Here is a 25976-nt window from a genome sequence, read left to right as displayed (position 1 = left end):
TTGGTAGGGATGGATTAGCAATCTCAATAAGGCTAAAGAATTCCAAGCCCTGGCTGGTGTAGCTCGGTGGATTGAGCGCGGGCTGCGAACCAAAGTGTCGCAGGTTCAATTCCCAGCCAAGGTACATGCCTGGGTTGCAGGCTATAACCCCCAGCAACCGCACATTGATGTTTCTCTCTCTCTCTATCTCCCTCCCTTTCCTCTCTAAAAATAAATAAATAAAATCTTAAAAAAAAAATGAATTCCAAAAGCAGAGTCCTAAAGCAAGTAAGCTAGAGGAGAAGGTAGTAGTCAAAGAAAAGAAACTTCAAAAGAGTTCCTGAGTGATAAGGTCAACAGTAAGACCAGGGAGGAGGCAGTGAGCAGGGCTGAGGAAGAGATCACAGGAGGTATGCTGACCATAAAACTGAGAAGCCATAGCACTGGGAAGATACAGAGCTAGGTGCTTAGTCAATTAATGAATAATGGGGAGTGATCAAAAAGTCTGAGGTGAGAAGACTAAGGAGGCTCAGGAAGTAGGTTTTAAAAAACAAACAAACAAACAAACAAACAAAAAAAGGACACAAATGTGAAAGAAATGAGAGGTTTTGAAGGAGGAGAAAAAGATGATTTGGAAGTAGCAATGGAAAGAAAGAAAAATAACCTTGTTTCTCTCCAGGCCCTGCCCATGGCCCCCTCACTTCCAGTATTCCTACCTGACGGTGAGCAGTCAGTGGTAGTCTTTGAGGCCAGTTTCTAACAGTGACCAGAAACCACTTTATTATAGGCATGAGGATTTATAAGAATGCAAACTATACACAGCAGGGAAATTACATGTTCATGAACTAGATTCAGAGACCAGCTTAGGAAGTAGAATTAAAAAATCCAAAGAGGTCTTTTTACCTATTCAAATCCCATCTAACCCTAACATAGGTCCTTTTCTGGCTTGCTGAGAATAAAATGTACTATCATCTTACAACTATATGCCTGATGTAAGCTAGATCTTTCCCTTAAGAAAAGTTTTCTTTTTTTTAAAATGCTGTTTTATTTATTTAAAATTTTGAAGTATAATTGCCACACAATGTTAGTTTCAGGTATACAACATAATTATTCTATATTTGTATATATTGCAAAATGATCACCACAATAAATCTAGGTACCATCTGTCACCATATACAGTTGCAAAAAATTTCTTTTCTTGTGATAAAAGCTTTCAAGATTTACTCTCTCAGCAACTTTCAAATATGCAACACAGCATTAACTATAGTTGCCATGCTGTTCATTACATCCCTGTGACTTACTGTAGAAATAGAAGTTCATATCTTCTGACTCCTTTCAACTCATTTCGCCCACTTTCTTCCATCCCCCACTTCTGACAACCGAACTGTTCCCTGTATGCAAGTTTGCTTGTTTTAAGATTCCACATGTGAGATCATACAGAATTTGTCTTTCTGTCTTATTTCACTTAGCATAATGCCCTCAAAGTCCATCCATGTTATTACAAATGGCAAGATTTCATTCTTTTTTGTTCCTTTTCTTTATCCACTTCTATATTCCATTTTCTTTATCCATTCATCTATTGATAAACACTCAGGTTGAAGGAAACACTAATTTGTTTTTTTTAAAGATTTTATTTATTTATTTTTTTAGAGAGGGGAGGGAGGGAGAAAGAGAGAGAGAGAAAAACATCAATGTGCAGTCGCTGGGGGCCATGGCCTGCAACCCAGGCATGTGCCCTGACTGGGAATTGAACCTGCGACACTTTGGTTCGCAGCCCGCGCTCAATCTACTGAGCTACGCCAGTCAGGGCTCAGAAACACTAGTTTTTTATCTAAGCACCTAGTTCCTTTCCCAGCTCCTATTTGCCTACCCTCCCAGCCTACTTCTTTGTTATGGTGGTTTCCATTTTTAATTTTTTTTTATTTATTGAATTTAGAGAAAGAAAGACAAAGGGATGGGGGGAGAGGGAAGGACAGAGAGAGACAGACTGAGAAAGACATTGACATGTTGTTCCACTTATTTATGTGTTCATTGCTTGATCCTTATATGGGCCTTGACTAGAGGTTCAACCTGCAACCTTGGCACATGGGGATGACACTTGAACCTACTCAGCTATCCAGCCAGGGCCCTGGGTAGTTCCTATCTTTTAAAAGCCTTGCTCAACTATTTCGTTGCTTCCTAACCATTACTCCTCTCCTACCTAGATACATAGGTTCCATTTTTCAATACATTATTTGAGCCTAGAGCACCTTTGTCAGTCTTGGAAGACACTAATTGATACAATGAATGAAGGCAATGCCAAACTTACTAATAAGTCTGCTTTATAGAAGCTTGCTTCTAACCTGTCACTTGGAGCTCAGAAATGATTCTTCCTTAAATTATAAGTAATGGTTAAGTTTCCTAGCTTGCCATTACATATGAGGTCTGTCAGGAAAAAGTCCAGCCATTGTTAATATAATGAGAATGGTTTGTGCAACATCGATGTAACCTGGCAGACAAGGAGAGTGGACTGGAATGCTCATGCGTGAACAATGACAACTTCACTGTATTCATCACTTCGTGTGGTAGATGTCGTTGAGTGAGCATGTGTATTGTGGGGCTATTGCATTCAAAATGACTGAGCGAGTAGAGCAACAAACCTACATCAAATTTTGTGTTAAACTTGAACTTTTTTATTCAGATGATTCAGAAGGCCACAGCTATGGGCAATGGGTGAAGGGCAACTTTATCATGACAAAGTGCCCACTCATGTATCATGTCTGGTTCAGAGTTTTTTAGTGAAACATCAAATCACCAAGGTGACTCAGCCCCTCTACAGCCCAGATTTGGTGCCCTAAGACTTCTGGCTTTTCCTGAAACTAAAATCACCTTTGAAAGGAAGAGATTTCAGACCATTGATGAAATTCAGAAAAATACAACAGGGTAGCTGATGGTGACTGGGAGAACTGTGTGAGGTACCAAGGTGCCTGCTTTGAAGGGGACAGAGGTGTCATTGTCCTATGTACAATGTTTCTTGTATCTTCTTTAATAAATGTCTCTATTTTCATATTACATAGCTGGATACCTTCTGGACAGACTCTGTTTACCACATCCTGTTAAGTGAGCTGAGTTATGTTAGTAAGTTATTCTTGATATATGTGTAGAAATATTTCTTTCTTCTTTCTCAGTATAGATTATAGTTAAAATATCTAAATGGATTAAACTTATTTTTGGACCCTGCCCCACACCTCTTTTCCTGTATTGTCCTGTCCCTCATCTTCTAATGCCTTAAGCTCCAAATACTATACTTCAGTAGTTTTCAGCCCATTCTGTACCACCTCACCCAAGTACCCCAGGCTCCAGAACAGAATGGCTTCCCATTTTCCCTAAATTCTAAATTTCTCAATTTACAGTGAAACTTCCCTTAAATTAGAAAGAAGATAATGTCTTTAATAAAACGATACAAATAAGTATCATCTAAGTGACTGAAGCGTGACTGGGTATGTTAACCTAAATAAGCCCTGGGAGAAATTCCGGGTAGAGTATCAAAAGTCGAGTGAAATATGTCAGGCAACCTGAGGGAAGTACTTAATGGGGAGGCATGGCATGTGCATGTGTGCATGTCAGGGGTCACAGCCGTCTGTCTATTGCATCAGTGAAGATGAATTCTTCCTGTAGTTCAGAGCTTCTTCTCCTTTTTGAACAGACTGAGTTGCTTAGTTTTTCTACCCATGGGTCTCCATGGAAAGCAGCAATGGGAATTCAGCTTAAATAGAGAGAAAGAAATAGTAGAAACCATAGAAGCATCACATAAATATGGGGCAATTTCCTCAGACTTAATATTAACTCAACCTTCCTACAACTAAGTTATTTTGACAAATTTGAACTAGATCAATACTCATACCTTCCCTTTTCTCTTTTAATTTCTTCCGGAAAACTTCAGCCCGGATCTCTTCGAAGGAGAACTCTCCCACTCCTGCATAAATCTTCTCCTTGCAGTACATCATCTTCTCTTTCTTCTCCTCAGATACTTGCTGATGGCTTTGAACTCTTTGCAGGAGATCACCTTCTTCCTTTCCAGGCTTTCTTGTGCTTAGAATATGGTTTATACTGGGTTCAATTTTGCATGGTGTCCTAAAAGAAGCAAAATAATTATTATTCACAATACAGGCCAAATAAACTGTTTTTCAGAAACATGTTTTGATAACACAGGGACAACGTTAGCAGCAAGACTATATATGATTGATTAAAAAAACAAAAACAAATAAGGTTGAGAAAAGAGACGAAAAATAATTTACGTGAGTCATTGACAGTTATGTTCTAAGTACTACTTTGTTATGACGAGGAAGGAAATTAACCATAAGTTAGAGTCATCAAGTAACTTATATTCCTTACAGGAGAAAAATATCATAATACAATTTCTTAATCAAACCCATATGTAATACAGCCCATTTCCCACATTTTAGCACTCAAAAGAATTAGAATTAGGAATACAGCATTTAGGGAACTGATGGTATGAAGTTCAATGTTCTCAGCTGAATAAGAGAGAGATAATATAGGTTGAAAAGAATGAAGCATAAAGTACCTCAGTCAAGATAGGACAGGTGTTAGATGAATCCTGGCTATGGATCAGAATGACTTATATACCTTTTATTTTCTTATATACCTTCTTACAACTAAAGATACTTGGTCCTTACCCCAGGTCCACTAACTCAGAGCCTTCAATGGTAGGGTCTAAGCATCTACATACTTAAAAGGCTTCCTCAACTTGCTTAACCTGATAAAGAACATCATATTTAATGATAAAAGATAGAATGCTTCCCCAGTTAAGATCAGGAACAATATAAGAATGTCCATTCTTGCTACACATTGTACTAGAAGTTCTAGCCAAGGCAATGAGGCAAGAAAAATAAATAAAAGGCAACAAGATGGGAAAGGAAACAAGTAAAGTGATCTCTTTTGCAAATGACTTAATCTTATATATAGAAAATCCTAAGAATCCACTTAAAAATTATTACTAATAAATAAGTTCAGCAAACGAGTAATATATAAAAATCAATAGTATTTCATATACCTTTGATGAACAATCTGAAAACAACATTAAGGAAATAATTCTGTTTATTAATAGCATCAAAAAGAATAAAATACTTCAGAATAATTTTTTTAAAAGGCAAAACTATAAAGACAACATAAAGATTACTGGTTGCTAGGAATTCAGTAGAGGGATGGATAAATAAATAAGGTAGAGGGAATTTTTAGGTCAGTGAAAATATTCTGTAGGATACTGTAATAATAAATGCATGACATTCATTTGTCAAAATCCATAGAAATGTAAAATACATTAGAGTAAACCCTAATGTAAACTATGAACTTTAATTAATAATAATTTATCAATAATGGATTAATTCATAACAAATATACCACACTAATGCAAGATGTTAATAATAGGCACAATTGCCCTGGCTAGTGTGGTGGCTCAGTGGATTGAGTGCCAGTCTGTGAACCAAAAGGTTGTTGGATCAATTCCCAGTCAGGGCACATGCCTGGGCAGGCCAGGTCCCCAGATGGGGGCATGCAAGAGCAGCTGATTAATGTATCTCTCATACATCAATGTTTCTCTCCCTTTCTATAAAATCTTCAAAATGCTCTATTGAATAGCAAAATAAAATAGTGAGTTTGAAAAAACAGGGACAATTGAATGAGGGGTGGAGGCAGTATATGGGAACTCTCTGTGCTTTCTGCACAATTTTTCTGTAAACCTAAAACTGCTCTAAAAAATAAAGTCTACTGATCTTTAAAAAGAGTACATAACTTGTATCCTGAAATCTATAAAACACTGTTGAAAGAAATGAGAGAAGATATAACTAGGCCCTGGCCAGGTAGCTCAGTTAGTTAGAACGTCATCCCTATTTACCAAGATTGTGGAGGACTCTTGGTCAGGACACAGACAAGAATCAACCAATGAGCCCTGGCTGGTGTGGCTCAGTGGATTGAGTGCTGGCCTATGAACTGAAAGGTCACCGGTTCGATTTCCATTCGGGGCACATGCCTGGGTTGCAGGCCAGATCCTCAGCTGGGGGAGTGTGAGAGGCAACCAATTGATGTATCTCTCACACTCTGATGTCTCTTTCCCTCTCTTTCTCACTCCCTTCCCCCCTCTCTAAAAGTAAATAAATAAAATCTTAAAAAAAAATGAGGCAGCATAGTGTCTAGCATACGTTAAAAAAAATCAACAAATAAATGTATAAATAAATAGAACAAAATTGATGGGTCTCTATCTCTCTTCCTCTCTCTTTAAAAATCAATACATTTTTTAAAATTTTAATTAAAACATAAAGATATAACTAGATGGAAAGACAACTCATGTTCATGGATCAGAAGATTTGATATTGATAAGACAGCAATATTCATTAAATTGATCTACAGATTCAACACAATCTGTATCAAAATCCTAGCTGGCTATTTTGCAGACACTGACAAGCTGATGCTAAAATTCATATGGAATTTCAAGGGGACTACATGCTTAAAACAATCTTTAAAAAGAACAGAGTTGGACCCACACTTCTAGATTTCAAGTTACCATAAATCTACAGTAATCAAGACTGCTTGGTATTGGCATAAGGATAAACATATACATCACTGGAATAGAATTAAGTGTCCAGAAATAAATCCATATATTATGGTCAACTGATTTTCAACAGGATACAAAGACTATTCAATGGGGAAGGAAGTTTTTTTCAACAAATAGTGTTGGAATAACTAGTATCTACATACGGAAAAATGAGGTTGGACTCCCTCCTTACACCATACACAAACATTAACTAAAAATGTATCACAGACATGTAAGAGCTGAAAACTATAAAACTCTTGGAAGAAATCATAGGAATAAATCTTCATGACTTTGGGTTAGGCAAAGCCTTCTTAGATACAATGCCAAAAGCACAAGAAACAAAAGAAGGGACTGTTATCCAGAATGTATGAACTCAGTTTACGGCCATACCACTCTGAATGCACCCAATCTCGTGATAATATATATGATAACATATATATTATATATAAGAGTTTTTTTAAAAAGATTTTATTTATTTATTTTTAGAGAGGGAAGGGAGGGAGAAAGAGAGAGAGAGAAACATCAATGTGCGGTTGCTGGGGGTCATGGCCTGCAACCCAGGGATGTACCCTGACTGGGAATCGAACCTGCGACACTTTCGTTCGCAGCCCGTGCTCAATCCACTGAGCTATACCAGCCAGGGCTAAGAGTTCTTATATATTAAGAACTCAACAATAAGACAGATAATCCAACTGAAAAACAGACACAGGATTTGGTCCTGGCTGGTACGGTTCCGCTGGTTGGAGCGGTCATCCTGTAAACTGAAAGGATGCAGGTTTGCTCCCCAGTCAGGACACACACGATAGGCAACTGATTGATGTTTCTATCTCATGTTAATGTTTCTCCCTCTCTCTTCCTCTCCCTTCTCCTCTCTCTAAAGTAAATAAACATACCCTCTGGTGAAGATGAAAAGAAAAAAGTCACATTGTTAAGAGGAATAAAAAAGAAAAATAAACAAAGGATTTGAGTAGACATTTTTCCAAATAAGATATACAAGTGGCCAGTAAGCCCATGAAAAGATGCTCAGCATCACTAGTGATTAGGAAAATGCAAATCAAAAACCCTAATGGCAATAACAAAACAGAACAAAAATAAGAAGTGTTGGTTATGATGTGGAGAAATCAGAATCTTCACTGAGGTATTGTAGAAATATAAAATGGAGCAGCCTCTTTGGAAAACAGTTTAACAGTTCCTCGAAATGTCAAACGTGGAGTTACTATACAACTCTGCAGCTCCCTTCTAGCTATACTCGTATACCCAAAAGAATCGAAAACATATGTCTACACAAAAATATATACACACAGAAGCATTATCCATAACAGCCAAAATGCAGAAAGAAACAACCCAAATGTCCAAAGAGTGGCTACTCTTGCAAACAGTATAGTGTAAGAAAACTGAAGATATTAGCAGAGGCCAAATCATAAATGGTTTTATAATTTATGTTAAGGAGTTTGGGTCTCATCACATAGGTTAAGGAGAACTAGCAAGGGACTCTGATCGGGAAAACACATGATCAGATTGGCACTGCAGCTGTGAAGGCATGAAGAATGCATGGGCTGAGTAAAGTAGAGGTAGGGAGATTAGTTAGGCTGCAGCAATCCCACCAAAAAATGACAGAGACACAGAAATCATAAAGAGGAATGAATTTGTTCCATGCTACTATGGAGGTGGCAAGAGTGATTTGGTATATACCTTCTTCTACCCCCTGTCCCAGGATGAAAAGGCTGCAAGCACCAGCCTGACCACATTGGGAAGACGGGAGGAGAGGTAAAGCTGCCCACCCCCTACAAAAATAACAAACTCTTCATCATAGTGATGCATATTCAGACCATGCAACTGCTCCAGGATGGGAATGACCCTGACCCCTATGTGAAGACTTATCTACTGCCTGACTTTCAGAAAACCAAGAAGAAAACAAAAGCAGCCTAGGAAACAATCGCGCCTACAGTGAAATGCATATGATGGGATCCTCAAGGGCGACTTGCAGCAGTGAGAGCTACAGCTTAATGTTGAGTGAGCAAGAATGCAGAGAATATTCTCCTTGACTAGGTGCACATCTGCCTGTGACAGCAAGACCTAGCCCAGGAGAAGACAGGCTGGTACACACTAGAATCTTGAAGTCATGAGACCTCATGAGCCCAGCAGAGCCCGGGCCCAGGGCCCCAGTCTGATGGTGAAGCAGGGGAAGGAAACTCTGTTCTCGATTTGTCTTTTCCTTTTCCTTGTGAAGGGGCAGGGCCCTTGGCAGGCCTCCCTGCCCTCTGTTATCCCCTCCTCTGCAGACTGAGTTTGAGGTGTTTGTAATGAGCAGCCCCTTAGACACTGTGAGGATGCAGCAAAGTTTTAAATTTACCTTGTGTCAAAGGAGCAATGCCTGGTTTGGGGTGTGTGGGATGAGCTGTATAAAATAGCTTTTGTGGGGAGGGAGAGTGGATATCTTTATTTTTAAGAAATGAAATAATGTCTGAACTGGACAGGAAACCTCGTCAGAAGGCAAAAATTAGACTATTTGGACTTTTTGTATGATTAAGGTTCTTATTCCTAAGTATGTATTTGTTTTTTATTTTTCTCCCCATAGGAATTATTTGGGGAGGGGCCCAGTGGGTCCTTGTTTGGCCCCCATCTAAGGGCAGGTTGGGGAGGGGCAAGGAGAGCTGCGTGTGATAGACTTGGGCCTGTGCTGCCAGGCCTTTCTGATTTTGCCCCCAAAGGAGAGCAGTGTGATACCTATGTGTGTAAGGAAGGGCCTTTCTTACATGGTTCTGCAAAGGACCTGTATTTAGGGACCAGTGTTCTTTCAGGAGTTTTTCCTCTCATCTTCCCCTACGTTGCTAGGACTTGCCCAGAATATGCCTTCTGCCCCTCCATTCTCTCACCCTTCCGGGTGCCATCTGGTCCCCGTGGATATACTGCACGTGGATGCTCCCTGATAGGTCTCCCCCTTCATTTTTCTCTGTGAGATACAATGCTGCTTCGGCCCTTGAATTTGTTTCACCCAAGGGCATCTGGGCCCTGGAATATTATGTTTTATTTTTTTAAGAAAGGTAACAATGCAACTGAAACACAAAAAAAATTTGTGCAGTGTACGGAGAAGGTGCTGTGACTGATCAAATGTGTCAAAAGTGGTTTGCAAAGTTTCATGCTGGAGAGTTTTCACGGGACAACGCTCCATGGTCAAGTAGACCAGATGGTCAGGTAGACCAGATGAAGTTGATAGCGATCAAATCGAGATATTAATTGAGAACAATGAACATTATACCATGCAGGAGATAGCCGACATACTCAAAGTATTCAAATCAATAAAGTATTGGTGAGCACAAAAAATGTGTCTTTTATTTTATGGAAAAAGTCACACGGACTTTTTGGCCAACCCAGTATTTGCTGTGTGACATCAAAAGATAAGGGGCAAACTGGGGAAAATATTTGCAACTCCTATTACAGATGTTAGCTGGTTTTCTTAATCTATGAAAAGTCCCTGGGACACATTAAGAGAAACACAAACTAAAGAAAAATGTTATAGAGAGGTCAAATAAGACAGCCATAGAAAATTTTGAGCAGAAATGAAAATAAAGTTGAACATTTTCTATATCATACTTAGTCTCACATAATTGTGTCTACAAAGTGATTTGAAACATAAAGAAAATTAAACATCCATAAGTGTGTACATATCAATTTCTTCAGGTGATCCTTTGTAAGGACTCATATGATTTTCTTAAGAATAATCTCCCTTGTGTTCAGTTCTTATCAAACAGAAGTTCTGCTTTAAATCGTGTCTATTTCTACACTGTCGTACTACCTAGCACATAGCACAGGGTTACAGGTTAGTTATGAGGAGACTTGCACTGGGAGACAGAATACGATCTAGCACTAGAATTCCACAAGGTCATGTACTAGACTAAATCTCAGGCTGCCTGATTAACTAGTCATCATCTATCATTCTCTTATAAACAGAAATGCTAAAGACTAGGAAGAAAAAGCAAAAGACATCTGAAGGGGCAGGAGCAGAGAAAAAATTATCATAATTCTAATTCCTGTTAATAATAAAGGTAGAACATCTCACTTAAATCACAGTGATTAACTTTGACTTACAGAAATGTGAATATAAACCAATTAAGCTTACTCCTCAATTAGAATATTACCAAATAGTCTCTGAACCCTAACATACCCAAAGGAACACAGACATAAAGGAAACACAAAACTTCGTCTAGTTCCTTCCATACCCCTAAAGAAGAAAATGCCTTTGGGAACCAGGGTAAGTGCCTCTACCCACACTTAATAATTCCCACCTCAGAAAATCTGGAAATCAAACTCACATAACAGGTTGTTGTGCAGTCTCTTCCACATATGGAGTAAAACTGGGAAGCGTAGAGGGTACGGCTGTCACAGAAGCTGTGCTGCCATGGTGCTGGTGATGAAGAAGACAACCAAAATTACCATAGTTTTACATTCTGACACAAAAGATGCAGACCATGCCTAATTATTCAAGAGGAATTTTTTACCCTAAACCTGAAGTTTTTGTTACATTGTCAAGTACACTGGATCTGAGTCCTTACCCTGTGTTCCAAAGGCCTGCCCATGTTCCAAGGGCCTGCTTGCAGCTCGTTTTCTTTGGCCCTGGACACAGGGGGTGCTGTCCATGGCTGCGCTGCAGGCTTAGACAGCTCTGCTATAGAAGCCTCATCAGCATTTTCATCAAAAATACTGATTCTAGAATTACTTTGCACTGGCTGAGGAAATGGATTTTGGAGTCCTCTGTTCTGGTTTGGAGCTAGGAGAAAAACATTAAAACCATGTAAAATCTTTAATTATCCCACTCAGAAGCCAGAGAAGGTTACTTCTATTACCATGGAATCAAAGAAATTTAAAAAAATAATTAGTTACCTTTTTAGTCCATTGTGTGTTGTTACTTACACTCTCCCTTTCCCTCTTCTACAATCCTCTATTCAACAGGTATAAAAACCCAAGTACTACATCTTCCTTCAGTCATCATTCTAACAATGTCTACTTCTATCGAGACGAACCTAACCTAAATCATCATTTTTCAATTCAAATTTTTCTGTCAGTGGAAATCAGATGGGTTGTACCAAATCTAGAGAAGACAAACTACAATTAGCCCATTTACTAGGGCTGTCCTCTGTCCTAGGGCTGCTTGTTACAATCAAGCTTCATCGTTAACTGAATGAAATGTTCTTTAGGACCATCTACTCCTTTATACTCTCATTCTAGGATCTCCAAGAAACAGTCTAAATATTGTAAGTTGATACCAAAGAAGGGATAAGAGATTTTTTAAAATTATTCTTATTTACATGCCTAATGCTACAAATTTTAATAAAAATTTATTGCTCTCTGTACCTTTTGCTCAATGTTGTTGTGAACCTAAAATTTCCCTAAAAAATAGTGAAATAAAAATAGCTTACTGTTCATCTTTAGGTGTACAAAGACAGACCAATTTCTAGCCCCAAAAGACTGAAGACTATGTTAATTAATACATTCTCTGAGGTTTTGGTAGGTGTAGACTTTAATTATATAAACTTTGACAATATTTATCTTTTTTCAACTAATAACACTTAAATAGAAACACTTCATGCTTCCTATATTAGGTTTTTCTTAATGAAGGCACAAAATTGCTGGCACATTTTGTTTTTTTGTGCACACTGTGATCTCAGCTCTCCTTTTTTTTGCTACCTAGTACTCAGAAAACTAGGACAATGTCTACATATACATTATCTCTTTACGTAATCTGCCTACCACTTGAGACTAAGAGATTCCCATAACATTGAACAAACTTACCCTTCAGAGCACCTCCTACACGGTTGATTGGAGCTCTTGCTGTCTTTTTCCCTTTGCTTTTAAGTTCCGCCAGTGTACTTCGTTGTGGTACAGAGGATCCAAAAACTTCCTCCTCTTCTTCTTTCTCAAGTGCCAACACAGTTTGCCGAGTCACTCGAGCTTGGAATTGTCTAAAGGAAAAGAATGAGCAATTAACTTTTGGTGAGATAAACACTACTCACCAGATTCAAATTTCTAATTTGTTAAAACAAGAGAGAAGGGTAAGATGAGGGAAGAAATATACAGAAATAGCCCAAATAAAGTGTTTATTTTCTCAGGCATAAAGAAGCCACCTTGGGATGAGAGGTTTGGGCTAGAATGCTTAAGCTTCCCCCTTTAAATGTCTAAGCGTGACCAATTAAAAATACTCTGAAGATCACCATTAGGATGGTCTGAGGATAAGATCAGGGTGACTAAGGTTACAGAATTTATTAATATCAGAGTTTTATTATAAAACTTTTTAAACTTATAGTTGATGAAGGTAAATAAGCACCCAAATACCTTTCATGTAGATTTATTAGTTGCTAACTTCTTGTCACAGTATTTTATCACTGTCTTTTATGTGTCTCTTTCCCTCTCCATAGAGCGCCCCCACAACTCACCCTTTTTCTGGAATCATGTGAAATAAATTTGCATCCAGCATAACATTTCACTTTAGCAAAACTGGCAGAAGTTTGAAGACTAAAGTTGTGCTACTGCCAAAGTTTTAAGTATTAACAAAAGGGTAAAAACAAACAAAAACAAAAAATAAACTGCAAGTGCTGGCCAACATGGAGTAAGCCCATGATAGCACCCCCCTCACTGGTTAGAATTAAAATCTCTCAAGATAACACAAAAAAGCAACTCTGAAAAGTAAACAAAAGCAAGTGGACTGTGGAGACGAGTCAAACTTGAAGAAACAACCCACACAGGGTTGTTTCCTCTTTTTTTTCCCTTCTATTTTTTTCCTTTCTTCTATTTTTTTTCTTGTGGCTTTTTTGTGGGGTTTTTTTTGTTTGTTTTTGTTTTTGATCCTTACCCGAGGACATTTTTTCATTGGTTTTAGAGAGAGAGGAAGGGAGAGAGAAGCATTGATTGGCTGTCTCCTGATGGCACCAGGATTGGGGATCAAACCCTCATCCTAGGTATGGGCCCAGACCAGGAACTGAACCTGCAACCTTCCAGTTACTAGATGGATGCTCCAACCAACTGAACCACAACAGCCAGGGCTCTCCTGTGGTTCTGAATTGTTGCAATGGTGGTGTGGAAAGCTAAAACTCCTAGAGAAATCTCATCTTTCTGGCCAAAGGCCTGGGAAAGGGGAACTCTGAGGGCCAATGGGTATGGGACAAGTATGGGAGAGGGTCAGCTGAAGAAGAGGACCTCCTAATTCTGTACCTGAACTGGCACAAACCCTGGACTCACTCACTTCTCAGCTGTGCACGCACAGGGCAGAACCAAGGCAGCACAAAAAAGGTCATGAGAACTGAGCTCTAATATAAACCACTGTCCAAGTCCCAGAATATCCCCTGAGCAAAACACACAGCACAAACCCAAAGGTCCTGAAAACTGAATTGACACAACGTACTACTTACATAAAATGAGAAAGAACTTGTACCATATGAATGTTGGTTACCTGCTGAAACAAAATCATCAACATTCTCCACAGAATATCAACCAACAGGGCCCAGAGTGTAATAATATGTTATCGGTATAAATGGCCAGGATAAAATCCAAAATTATTGACATACAAAGAACCAGGAGAGTGTGACTAATTCTCAAATGAAAAGATAACCAAGAGACACAACATCAAGATGACCCAGGTATGAAAAGTTTTCAGAGATTTTAAAGCCGCCATTATAACTATGCTCCATGAGATAAAGGTAGAAACATTTGAAATGAGTAGAAAGATAAAAGTTCTTAGCAGAGATACAGAATATATAAAAAGAATCAAATGGAAACTTTAGACCTGAAAAACGCAGTATCTAAAATAAAACATTTCCTGGATGGACTCAGTATCAAAATGAAGAGGACTGATGAAAGAGTAAACAAACCTGAAGACAAATCAGTAACAACTGGCCGTTCTGAAGAACAGAAAGAAGATATAAAATTTTTTAAAACAGGAACTGAGGTTCAGGGACCTGTAGGACAATATCAAAAGATCTAACATATGTGAAACTGAAGTCCCAGAAGAAGAAAGAGATAGAGGTGCCGAAGAACATTTTTAAATCATGGCTGAAAACTTGACAAATTTTGTGAATGGCATACATTTATAAATTCAAAAAGCTCATTAAACTCCAAATGGATTAAATGCAAAGTTAATCACATCTAGATACATCACAATCAAACTGCTAAAAACCAGTGTTAAAGAAAAAAATCTTAAATAAACCCAGAGAAAAATCAAGACATTACAGTCAAAGGAATTAGAAGAGATAAAAAGAACAAAGTTAGAGAATTCATGTTACCTGACTTCCAGACCTACTATAAAGCTACAGTAATCTAGATAACGTGGTATACACAAATGAATACACAGGCCAATAGAACAAAATAGAATAAAAGAAATACACCAACACAAAAATGATCAAACTGAAACTGATTTCTGACAAATGTGCAAAGGTAATTTATGGAGGAAGTCTTTTCAACAAGTGGCATAGGAACAAATAGAGGCTCATCTACAGAAAAAGAACCTCAGCCCAAACCCTCTAAAACAATTAACCCAAAATGGATCACAGATCTAAATGTACAAAGTGAAATGATAAAACTTTAAGATAAGAACAATGGAGAAAATCTTTGTGACCTTTGCTGAGACAAAATTCTCAGATATACCAAAATCATCCAAAAGAAATACTCAATGTTAGACTTCTTCAGATTAACAACTTTTATTCCATAAAAGATAGTTAAAAAAATGAATAGACCAGACTTAAGCTGCAAGAAGTTTACAAATCACTTATTTGACAAAAGACCTGTATCGGAATACATAAAGAACACTTACACCTCAAATGCATGATGCTAAATGAAAAAAGCCAGACTCAAAAGGCTACATATTGTATCAGTCTGTCTATGACATTATGGAAAGGCAAAACTATGGGGCTAGAAAATACATCAGCTGATGCCAGAGGTTGGGAGTGAGAGTCAGTGTTGACCATGAAGGGTTCAGTGTTCTAGAATTCCATGGAGTGATGGAACTAGTCTCTATCACGGTCATCGTAATTGTTACATGTCTCTTCATCTGTGAAAACTTGTAAACCGTATACCATAGAATGAATTTTACTGTATGTTAAGTTAAAAAGTTAAATATGCCTTTTAAAAAACTGAGTAGTAACTGAGTAAACCTACCAATCCACGGAGAGCACATTATTAGATGTAAAAACGACCATTTATAGCCAGTAGTTTCAAAGAGTTTAAACAAGCTCCAGAGAAGCAGCTTACCGGTGCCGGGACTGCAGTCTTTCCAGTGGTTCAGCCTTCTGTTGAATCCCTTCCTGAAATATCATATCTGCTTTCTTAAAGTTTTCCCTGGCTTCATATTCTTCAGCCCATGAAATGTAGAACTGAGCAAGTGAAATGCCAATCCCTTGGTTGTGTAAATAACTGTACATATCCAAAGGCTCATTACATAAATGCCCCTGCAACAGATTAAAAGCACTGACAGTTAACCAATTTCTACTTACTTACTGTCTGTTGCATGCCAAACAATCACTGGTGACATACTATCCGTAGTTTCCGCGTTGGAAAAAATATATATATCTATAATAATACAATGTTGTAAGGACTACACTGAGAGGACCTAAGAAACAGACAAAAATAAGAGATTAATTTGTGAGAAAAAGGGATGGGGAGGAAAGACTTCAAGGAAGTATGATACTTACTTGTGGCCCTGAAGGAGGAATAGACTTACATGAGCTAGAGAATGGGAAAGGGTAGGACAAAGAGAATAGTTTGCTGCGGTAAAGAGAAGATAGGAATTTGAGAAAAAAGGTATGACAGGTCTTGAATGTTAAGGCAATAAATTTTGAATTTACCTGATAGTCAATGTAAGTGTGATGACATGGGAGAGCTATAAGCAGCAAGAGCAACAACAAACACACATAGTCAAATCTGTATTTCAGAAGGGACCTTACAAGACCAGATACAATGTAGATGATTCTAGTAGCTAGAAAGGGTGGGGGGGAATACAGGTGGAAATCACTAAAACTCCACACCATTAACAGTTTGATGTGCTTTCTTTCATCTTATACAGGATAAGATGATTTTTACAATTTTATAAAGTTTTAATGATAAAAATTATTTATATTCCAATTAGTGTATTATTCATTTTTCCATGCTGCTGCTTACTCTTCACTATTATTTTTAAATAGATCAATGTTCCATGTGTAGATCTTACATCAATTAACTGTTCACTGATTTTTGGATATTCACATTTTGCATTACCGCCTTAATAAAAATTCCTTAATTCCTTAAAAAGTCCATAGTAGGGTTATATTAAAAAGTTAAAAATTGTTTTTTAAAAGTTATGTGACTTTAAAATGATAGTAATAATTCCCAAATGCTAATTCACAGAAAATATTTAACTTTAAAACTCCTTAATTTCATATAAAAATGGCATTTCAGTATTCTAATTAGTTATTTTATCACCAGGTAGGCTAACATTTTCTCCTGTTTATTTATTAGATGTATTTTCTCGCATACCCACCTTTTCCTAATTGTCTAGCCTAAGATAAGTTTTCATCATATGTATACCCACACAACTCAATACTTTCCCTCTTTCTTTTTTGTTACAATTAATTGCTTAACATCTGTCTTCCCCAATAAAGTAAGCTCTGCATATGCAGAAAACATTGCAGTTTACTATATCTCAGACCCTAGCCAGGGTCTGCTAGAAAAAGGTTGAATAAATGAAATGCTCCATTTATATCTGACAAAAAGTTACTATTTTGTAGTTTAATTTTGCAGTAACTCAATAAATGGTTGTTTTCTGCTTACCCATATTAGTGACGTTTTCCAATATGTTAGGGTATTTGAAGAAAAGTTTTAACTCTTTATCAGTATAAGATCCAGTCCTAACATTAATTTCACTTTAACAACTTTGTGAATAGCTCTAGTGCACAATGAAACGGCCAATAAAGGCTGGCTGTCCTACGGTTATTCCAGAGGCTAAACGAGATCACTTCAGAAAACACAAATAAAAGGACAATATTCTCGGAGTAATAGATCCAAAAGTTAAACAAGTCTTTTTGGTAACCCCCAAAAAGCCAAACTAAAATAGTATTACCCTTTTAACTAAAAATACTGGATATTTCTAAGAACAAACATTTCCTTAGCTAGACTATAATTATCCCTTATAAAAATAACTGACTGGAGACATCTTTGTGCAAATGAAAATAGTGAGAAAATCAACTGTTACTCCTATTTTATTTTTAAAAAATAGCAAAATAGTTTAATATGCACCTTGTTACCCATGTACAAAGTTAAGATTATGAGGTAGAGGACTTCCGGCCAAGATGGAGGAGTAGGTAGACATGCTTTACTTCCTCACACAACTAAAAGAAGGATAACAACCAATTTAAAAACAAAAAAACAGAATTGCCAGAAAAATCAAACTGTATGGAAGTCCAACAACCAAGGAACTAAAGAAACATTCATCCAGACTGGTAGGAGAGGTAGAGATGAGAAACCAGGGCAGAAAGGACTTGCAACAAGGCAGCAGTGGCTGGCTGACTGGGGCAGGCAAGGTGGCCGCTAACAGAGTGGGCGGTCCCACATTCGTGTGCAGATAAACCAGGAGGAACAACTGGGGAGCAGCCCAGGGTTCCAGAGCGGGGAATTAAAGCCTCAGAACCTCTGGCTGTAAAATTTGTGGGGGTTGTGGTGGCAGGAGGAACTCCCAGTCTCACAGGAGAGTTGGTTGGAGAGACCCATGGATCCTAGAATGTACACAAGCCCACCCACCCGGGAATCAGCACCTGAAAGAGCACAATCTGCTTGTGGGAAGCGAGGGAAGTGACGTAAAGTGGGGTGAGAGCCAAGCAAGCAGCACTGTTCCCTCTCTGACCCTCCCCCGCACACAGTGCCACGACTCAATGAAGTGGGCTGCCCAGCTTTGATGAATACCTAAGACTCCACCCCTTACAATATAAGGGGTGAGCCAAGATAAAGAAATATGGCCCAAATGAAAGAACAGATCAAAACTCCAGAAAAAGAACTTAGCGACAACGAGACAGCCAACCTATCAGATGCAGAGTTCAAAACACTGGCAATCAGGATGCTCACAGGAATGACTGAGTAATGTTGCAAAATAAAGGAAGAAGTGAAGGCTATACAAAGTGAAATAAAGAAAAATATACAAAGAACCAACATTGAAGGGAAGGAAACCAGGACTTGAATCAGCAATTTGGAACAAAAGAAAGAAATAAACATCCAACTGGAACAGAATGAAGAAATAAGAATTTGAAAAAATGAGTAGAGGCTGAGGAACCTTTGAGACAACGTTAAACGTTCAAACATCCAAATCATAGGGGTGTCAGAAGAAGAAGAGGAAGAGCAAGAAATTGAAAACTTATTTAAACAAATAATGAAGGAAAACCTTCCCAATCTGGCCAAGGAACTAGACATAGAAGTACAGGAAGCCCAGGGAGTCTCAAAGAAGTTGGATCCAAGAAGAAACACACCAAGACATGTCATAATTAAATTACCCAAGATTAAAGGTAAGGAGAGAATCTTAAAAGCAGCAAGAGAAAAGGAGACAGTTGTCTACAAAGGAGTTCCCATAAGACTATTAGCTGATTTCTCAAAAGAAACCTTACAGGCAAGAAGGGGCAGGAAAGAAATATTCAAAGTTTTGAAAGGCAAGGATCTGTCTATCCAAGATTACTCTATCCAGCAAAGCTATCATTTAGAATGGAAGGGCAGATAAAGTGCCTCCCAGATAAGGTCAAGTTAAAGGAGTTCATCATCACCAAGTCTTTATTATATGAAATGTTAAAGGGACTTTTCTAACAGAAGATAAAAAATATGAACAGTAAAATGACAACAAACTCAAACTATCAACAACTGAACCTAAAAAACAAACACTAATCAAACAACTAGAACAGGAACAGAACTGATGGAGGACTTAGTTTAAGCAATAGCTAATAAGCTTAGTAATCAATGCATGTAAAAGCCGTTGTTTGAGGAACTGAAGGTATGACCCACCCTGGCTCCAGGAGACCATGAGCAGTTCCACCTTTGTGCCTCGGGGTGGGGGGGGGGGGTGGACTGCAAGCAATCCAAGATGATATCTGAGCCCTTGTACTCCAGAGTGGGATGGCCACCACCCAGGGCAAGAATGCTGAAGTTTTTTAATCCAATTAAGTTTTCCTTGAATTCCAACCCCCTTACCTACACTTTGTTCTCCTTGTAAAAAAACCATTTCAAAATGGATTTTAAGATGGTCTGTTACAGTACAAACCCACTGTCTTCTCAGATCACAGGCCATCTGAATAAAGCATGCCTAAAGATTTAAACCCTGCCTCTGTTCATTGGGTCTGGTAGGTAATCGGCAGCATGAACACCAGCTTTTCCTGTTTCAGAATCGCAAAAATGGACATCACATGGAGGGTTATCAGTGGGGAAGAGGAAGCGGGAGAATGGGGGGAAAAGGTACAGGGAATAAGAAGCATAATTGGTAGGCACATAATAGACAGGGAAGGTTAAGAGTAGTATAGGAAATAGAGAAGCCAAAAAACTTAAATGTACAACCCACGGACATGAACTAAGGCGGGGTAATACTGAAGGAAGGGAGGTGGGTGCAGGGCAGAGGGGATATAGAGGAGAAAAAAAATGGGACAACTGTATTAGCAGAATCAATACAATATACTTTATGGAAAAAAAACAAAAGTAAGATTATTGCTGATCGTTTGAATTTGAGGGTTGTCTAGATCAATGCTTCTCAGATTACCTCAGGGGCCAGTTTTGGGGTGTGTGTGTGTTGTATAAAACTTTCCACTCCATTGTGGACTGATATTTTTAAAAAAATACAATAGAGGACTTCCGGCAAGATGGAGGAATAGGTGGACGCACCGTACCTCCTCGCACAACCAAGATTAGAACAACAATAATTTACAGATAGAATAACACCCAGAACTGACAGAGATTTATCTGAATGGAAGTCAGACAGCCAAGAAGTTGAAGTGGACCCGTACATCCAGACTGGTAGATGACGAGCTGGGCGGGCACAGGTCGGCGGCACGCGGAGGTCGGGGAAAACTTGGCGCGAAATCGGTGAGAGAGCCATCCGGGGCGCAAGAACGGAGCGGTGGTCCCTGAGTACACAAGCTGCGGCTGGCAGACCCAGTGAGGCGGCGACTGTGGACCGGGGCAGAGCTCGCAGCCCAGGATCCCAGAGAAGGGACTGAGATCCCAGGAGAACGGAACTACCGCCATTGTTCCCTCCTGTCCCCGCTCCCGCCCCCACATATAAGGTCACAATCTAGCGACTGGGGTGCCCAGTCCCGGTGAACACCTAAGGCTCCACCCCCCACCGTAACAAGAGCGACCAGACTGGAAAAAAAAAGAAAAAAAAAAGAAGACAGGGAGAGACATGTTTCCAACAGAACAAATCAGTCCCCCAGGACTCATCCTTTTGAGCGACTAAGAAATAGCCAATCTATCAGATGCACAGTTCAAAACACTGGTGATCAGAAAGCTCACGGAATTGGTTGATTTTGGGCTCAAATTAGATGAAAACATGCAGGTTACCATAAAAGAGATGCAGAAAGATACACGGAGGAGAGCCAATAGTGAAGGGCAGGAAACTGGGTCTCAAAACAATACAGTGGACCACAAGGAAGATAGAATCAACCAAGCAGGAAAGCATGATGAAATAAGAATTCAAAAAAACGAGGAGAAGCTTAAGAGCATCCAGGACACCTTTAAACATTCCAACATCCGAATTATAGGGGTACCAGAAGGGGAAGGGGAAAAGCAACAAATTGAGCACGTATTTGAACAAATAATAAAGGAGAACTTCCCCAATCTGGTAAAGGAAATAGTCTTCCAAGAAATCCAAGAAGCTCAGAGAGCCCCAAAGAAGTTGGACCCAAGAAGAAACATACCAAGGCACATTATCATTACATTAGCCAAGGTAAAAACGAAGGAGAGAATCCTAGAAGCAGCAAGAGATAAGGGGACAGTAACATACAAAGGAGTTCCCGTCAGACTGTCAGCTGATTTCTCCAAAGAGACCTTACAGGCAAGAAGGGGCTGGAAAGAAATATTCCAAGTCATGAAAGACAAGGACCTACATCCCAGATTGCTCTATCCAGCAAAGCTCTCATTTAGCATGGAAGGGCAGATAAAGTGCTTCTCAGATAAGGTCAAGTTAAAGGAGTTCATCATCACCAAGCCCTTATTTTATGAAATGCTAAAGGGACTTATCTAAGAAAAGAAGATAAAGAAAAAACATGTATAGTAAATGGACAGCAAACTCACAATTATTAACAACCATGCCTAAAGCAAAACCAAAAGAAACTAAGTAAACAACTAGAACAGGAACAGAACCACAGAAATGGAGGTCACATGGAGGGTTAGCAACAGAGGGGTGGGAGGAGGAGAGAGGGGGAAAAGGTATAGAGAATAAGTAGCATAGAATGTAGGTTGAAAATAGATAGGGGGAGGGCAAGAATAGTACGGGAAATGTAGAAGCTAAAGAACTCATAAGTATGACACATGGACATGAACTAAAGGGGGGGGCAATGTGGGTGGGAGAGGGGGTATAGGGTGGAGGGGAGAGAAGGGGGGAAATGGGACAACTGTAGTAGCATAATCAATAAAATATAAATAAAAAAATAAAAAATAAAAAAATAAAAAATAAAAATACAATAGAAACAGCCCTGGCTGGTGTGGCTCAGTGGATTGAGCACCTGACTGTGAACCAAAGGGTTGCCAGTTCGATTCCCAGTTAGGGTACACGCCTGGGTTGCGGGCCAGGTTACCAGTAGGAAGGTGTTCAAGAAGCAACCACACACTGATGTTTCTCTCCCTCTCTTTCTCCTTCCCATCCCCTCTCTAAAAATAAATAAAATCTTTTAAAAAATACAGTACAACACAATAAAAACAGAAGTTACTAGATAAATGATAATGCAGTTGGATGTTGTGACAATGTCAAATGTTTAACAAAATTTCTAAGAGATTATTCTAAATTTTTATACTGACCTCGAACAGTCTGCAGACCATTGTTTTAGTAACACTAGTCTAGATTGATTTTTTACTTTATAAAAATGTCATTGCTCTTCAGTAGCAATGCCACGTTAACATAAATGAACAGAAAAACCATTCCAATTAACTGTTTCTCTTAATAGTGCCAACAAAATATAACCATAGAATCCTGGGATTAAGTCATTTTAGAGGTTTGCCTAGTCTACCTTTTAATAAATCACATAGGTAAACATGGTATTCAACTCCTCCAACAACCACATGAAAATTACAACTAACTACAGAACCATCATTCAGAACCACCTGAAATCTGGCCGAAAGGAAGTCTTACAACTAGGGAGTTAGAGAAGAAGCCACGTGGAGACTAGTAGAAGGGCCAAAGACATGAAGTGGTTGGTCCCACACCCATGTGTGGAAGATAAAAATTGGGAAGGAGAATGACAACCGAGGAAAGGCAGAGGGAGAGATCCTTTTGGTCTCTCCCCTTGAAGCGTCCACAATTTGAACAGCTATAATGCAACAAGGAGTACCTGTTCAATGCACAAATACACCTGAGAGACCCATGCATTGAAAGTTCTCAAGGTGGGCTAGTGGAGCAAAAGGGAGAAGAGAAAAGGAAGAGAAGCTGATAGGACCCAGGGATGCAGCTCGGCAGCTGAGAGCTCACAGTAGGGCTCAGCTCGGAGAAAGGAAGAAGCTGGTTGTAGCTGACACGCTCTTTAGCCGGGAGGGGCAAAAAGACCCGGTGGTCACTCCTACAGGAGTGCACAGTAAGAGCTGCAGCTGAGCTGACATTCCTGGGATAGGACACAGCATAGGAGCATGACTGTGGTTATTGGGTGGCCAGCAATTCAGACAGAGAAACAAAGCCACAGAGCCTGGCCACCTCACCTTAACTTCCCAGGACTTGACTCCCTTTGTCCTTGCTGTTGGGTTGTAAAATACATTATCTGCAAACCTGAGAACTAGTACTACAGCATCATCTTTTCCCCTAAACAAAGAGTATATATACTCTCTAACCAATCCCAGAGTCTGGTCGCAGGGGGAACAAAACAGCAAAGAAGCTGGCAGGTTCTCCCAGCCCTCCCAAACTCCACGCACTGCAGCTACACTGACCACAGTGTCTGGCTCTGATGGAGAGCACTGGGATTTCACAGAGCTAAAAACAAAAACAAAACAAAACAGACAAACAAGATGCCCCTGTAATTCAGTACCACCTATTGAAAAAGAATGGAAAGACCTCTTCATATTAATCTGCTAGAGATATGACACTCTCACATTGATGCCTAGACAGAGAAGGAATCCATGAAATAAATATGAACACCCAAGGTAGACAAATATCATGAATAACTATGGTATAGAGGCAGCTTAGAAAGAAAATGAAAAATCTTCAGAAAAAAACTTAAAGACATGGAAATATGTGACATAAATGACAGACAATTCAAGACTGTATTTCTTGTCCTAGCTGGTGTGGCTCAGTAGATTGAATAACAGCCTGTGAACAGAAAGGTCACTGGTTTGATTCCTAGTCAGGGCACGTGCCTGGGGTGCAGGCCAGGTCCCCACTTGGGGGTGTGTGAGAGGCAACCAATAATTGTATCTCTTGTACACTAGTGTTTCTCTTCCTTTCTTCTTCTCTTCCCCTCTCTCTAAAGGTAAATTTAAAAAATCTTAGAAAAACAAAAGTCTGCAGTTCCAGAAATACTCAACATGATATGAGAAAATACAGATAGGCAATTTAGCAAGCTCAAAAAATAAACAACACAAGTCCTTCAAAGAGACTGAAACTTTAATAAAGAACAAAATGGAAATTCTGGAGAACAATTCAAAGAGACAAGTATGAACTAGCAACACAGGAAAATGAGCAAACCAAATGGAGTAAAAGATCAGTGATTATCAAAGAAAAAAACCCAGAACTGACACAGAGGGGAAAAGAGAGAAACTTGAACATTAGAAAAAGTCAAAGAACTCTACAAGAGCTATCTGACTCCATCAGAAAGAACAACATAAGAATAACAGACATACCAGTTAGAAGAGAGGGAGAATGGAAAAAAAGGGCATATTCAAACAAATAGTTGACGAGAACTTTCCAAACTTATGGAAAGAGCTAGATCCTTGAATCCAAAAATCAAACAGAACACCTACTTATCTCAATCTAAAGAGGCCTTCTCCAAGGCATATTGTATTAAAACTGTCAAAAAAGAATGACAAAGGAAGAATTCTCAAGGCAGCCAGGGAAAAGAAGAAAGTAACCTATAAAGGAAAGCCCATTATCATCTTCTCAGCAGGAACTCTACAGGCCAGAAGAGAGTGGAAACAAATAAACTACTGCCCTGGCCAGGTGGCTCAGTTGGTTGCAGCGTCGACCTGTACACCCAAAGGTTGCGGGTTCAATTCCCAGTCAGAGCACATACCTAGGTTGCAGGTTCTATCCCCAGTCAGGGCATGCACAGGAGACATCGATATTTCTCTCTCCTTCTTTCTCCCTTCCTCTCTTTCTAAAATCAATTAAAAAACAACAACATATCCTTGGGTGAACATACACTTGGTTGAGGGTTTAAAAGAAAAAAAACAATTCAAATTGCTGAAAGAGAGAAATGATCAGCCAAGAGTAATATATCCAGCAGAATTATCCTTTAAATATGAAGGAGAAATGAAGACTCTTCCAGACACAGAGCAGTGGAGGTTTATCAAGGGGTTATTCTACCTGAAACAAAGAACAAAAGGTCACAAATCTACAAGGAAGATCACCAACAAACTTACAGCATAAACAGGGATAATTTGTGACAACAAAACATAAAAGGAAAGGGAGAAAAGGTCTAAATTTGCAAAGGAGAATGGAAGTCTGATGCACCCAAAAGAAAAAGGACTACTCTATATATGAAACTTTCTTTTTCATAAATCTAATGGTAACCACACACACACACACACACACACACACACACACACACACACACAAAACTGAGACACACAGCTCAGAAAAAGAGGAAACAGGTATGGAATAGCACCAAACAAAAACAATAGACAGAAACACAAAGGAAAAGAACCAATGGAAGTCTCCTGGTATGCACCTGACAGGGGATTGATGTTTCTCCCTCAGCCTCCCTTCCTCTCTTTCTAAAATCAATAAGCATGTCCTCTGGTGAAGATAAAAAAAAAATCACCATACATGGAGGCTGAGGGAGACAGAGAATTTCTGGAGTCCCAGTAGTTCCTCTTAAAGTACCCATACATGGACTTACTCAGACTCACTCCCTCTATGCTCCAGCACTGAAGCAGCAGCTTGAAAATCACTAGAAACATACAGGGAGGAATTAAACTGCATGACATCAAGGCCAGAGCTGAGGGTGCAGCTTTCACACACAGAACAGGCAGGCTGGCACCATATCTGAGTCTCCATCAGCCTGGC

General features: G+C 39.1%; 1 protein-coding gene across 2 annotated transcripts in view; it reads right to left on the bottom strand.

Annotated features, from left to right (window-relative positions):
• BUB1B (BUB1 mitotic checkpoint serine/threonine kinase B) overlaps window positions 1–25976 on the bottom strand; it is a 67173-nt gene that overhangs the window by 23703 nt on the left and 17494 nt on the right. For both annotated transcript variants that reach the window (XM_045822781.1, XM_045822780.1), the window contains exons 5-9: window positions 15806–16002; window positions 12359–12528; window positions 11122–11336; window positions 10882–10973; window positions 3863–4092 (exon numbers count right to left, since the gene is read on the bottom strand). In XM_045822781.1, coding sequence (XP_045678737.1) covers window positions 3863–4092; window positions 10882–10973; window positions 11122–11336; window positions 12359–12528; window positions 15806–16002 — 904 coding nt within the window. The remainder of the gene's footprint in view (window positions 1–3862; window positions 4093–10881; window positions 10974–11121; window positions 11337–12358; window positions 12529–15805; window positions 16003–25976) is intronic.

The sequence above is a fragment of the Phyllostomus hastatus genome, unplaced genomic scaffold (genome assembly GCF_019186645.2).
Source record: "Phyllostomus hastatus isolate PE091 unplaced genomic scaffold, TTU_PhHast_1.1 phas_scaffold_501, whole genome shotgun sequence".
NCBI classification, from domain to species: domain Eukaryota; kingdom Metazoa; phylum Chordata; class Mammalia; order Chiroptera; family Phyllostomidae; genus Phyllostomus; species Phyllostomus hastatus.
The sequence above is the reverse complement of the archived record's forward strand: the minus strand, read 5'-3'. Positions and strand labels throughout refer to the sequence as shown.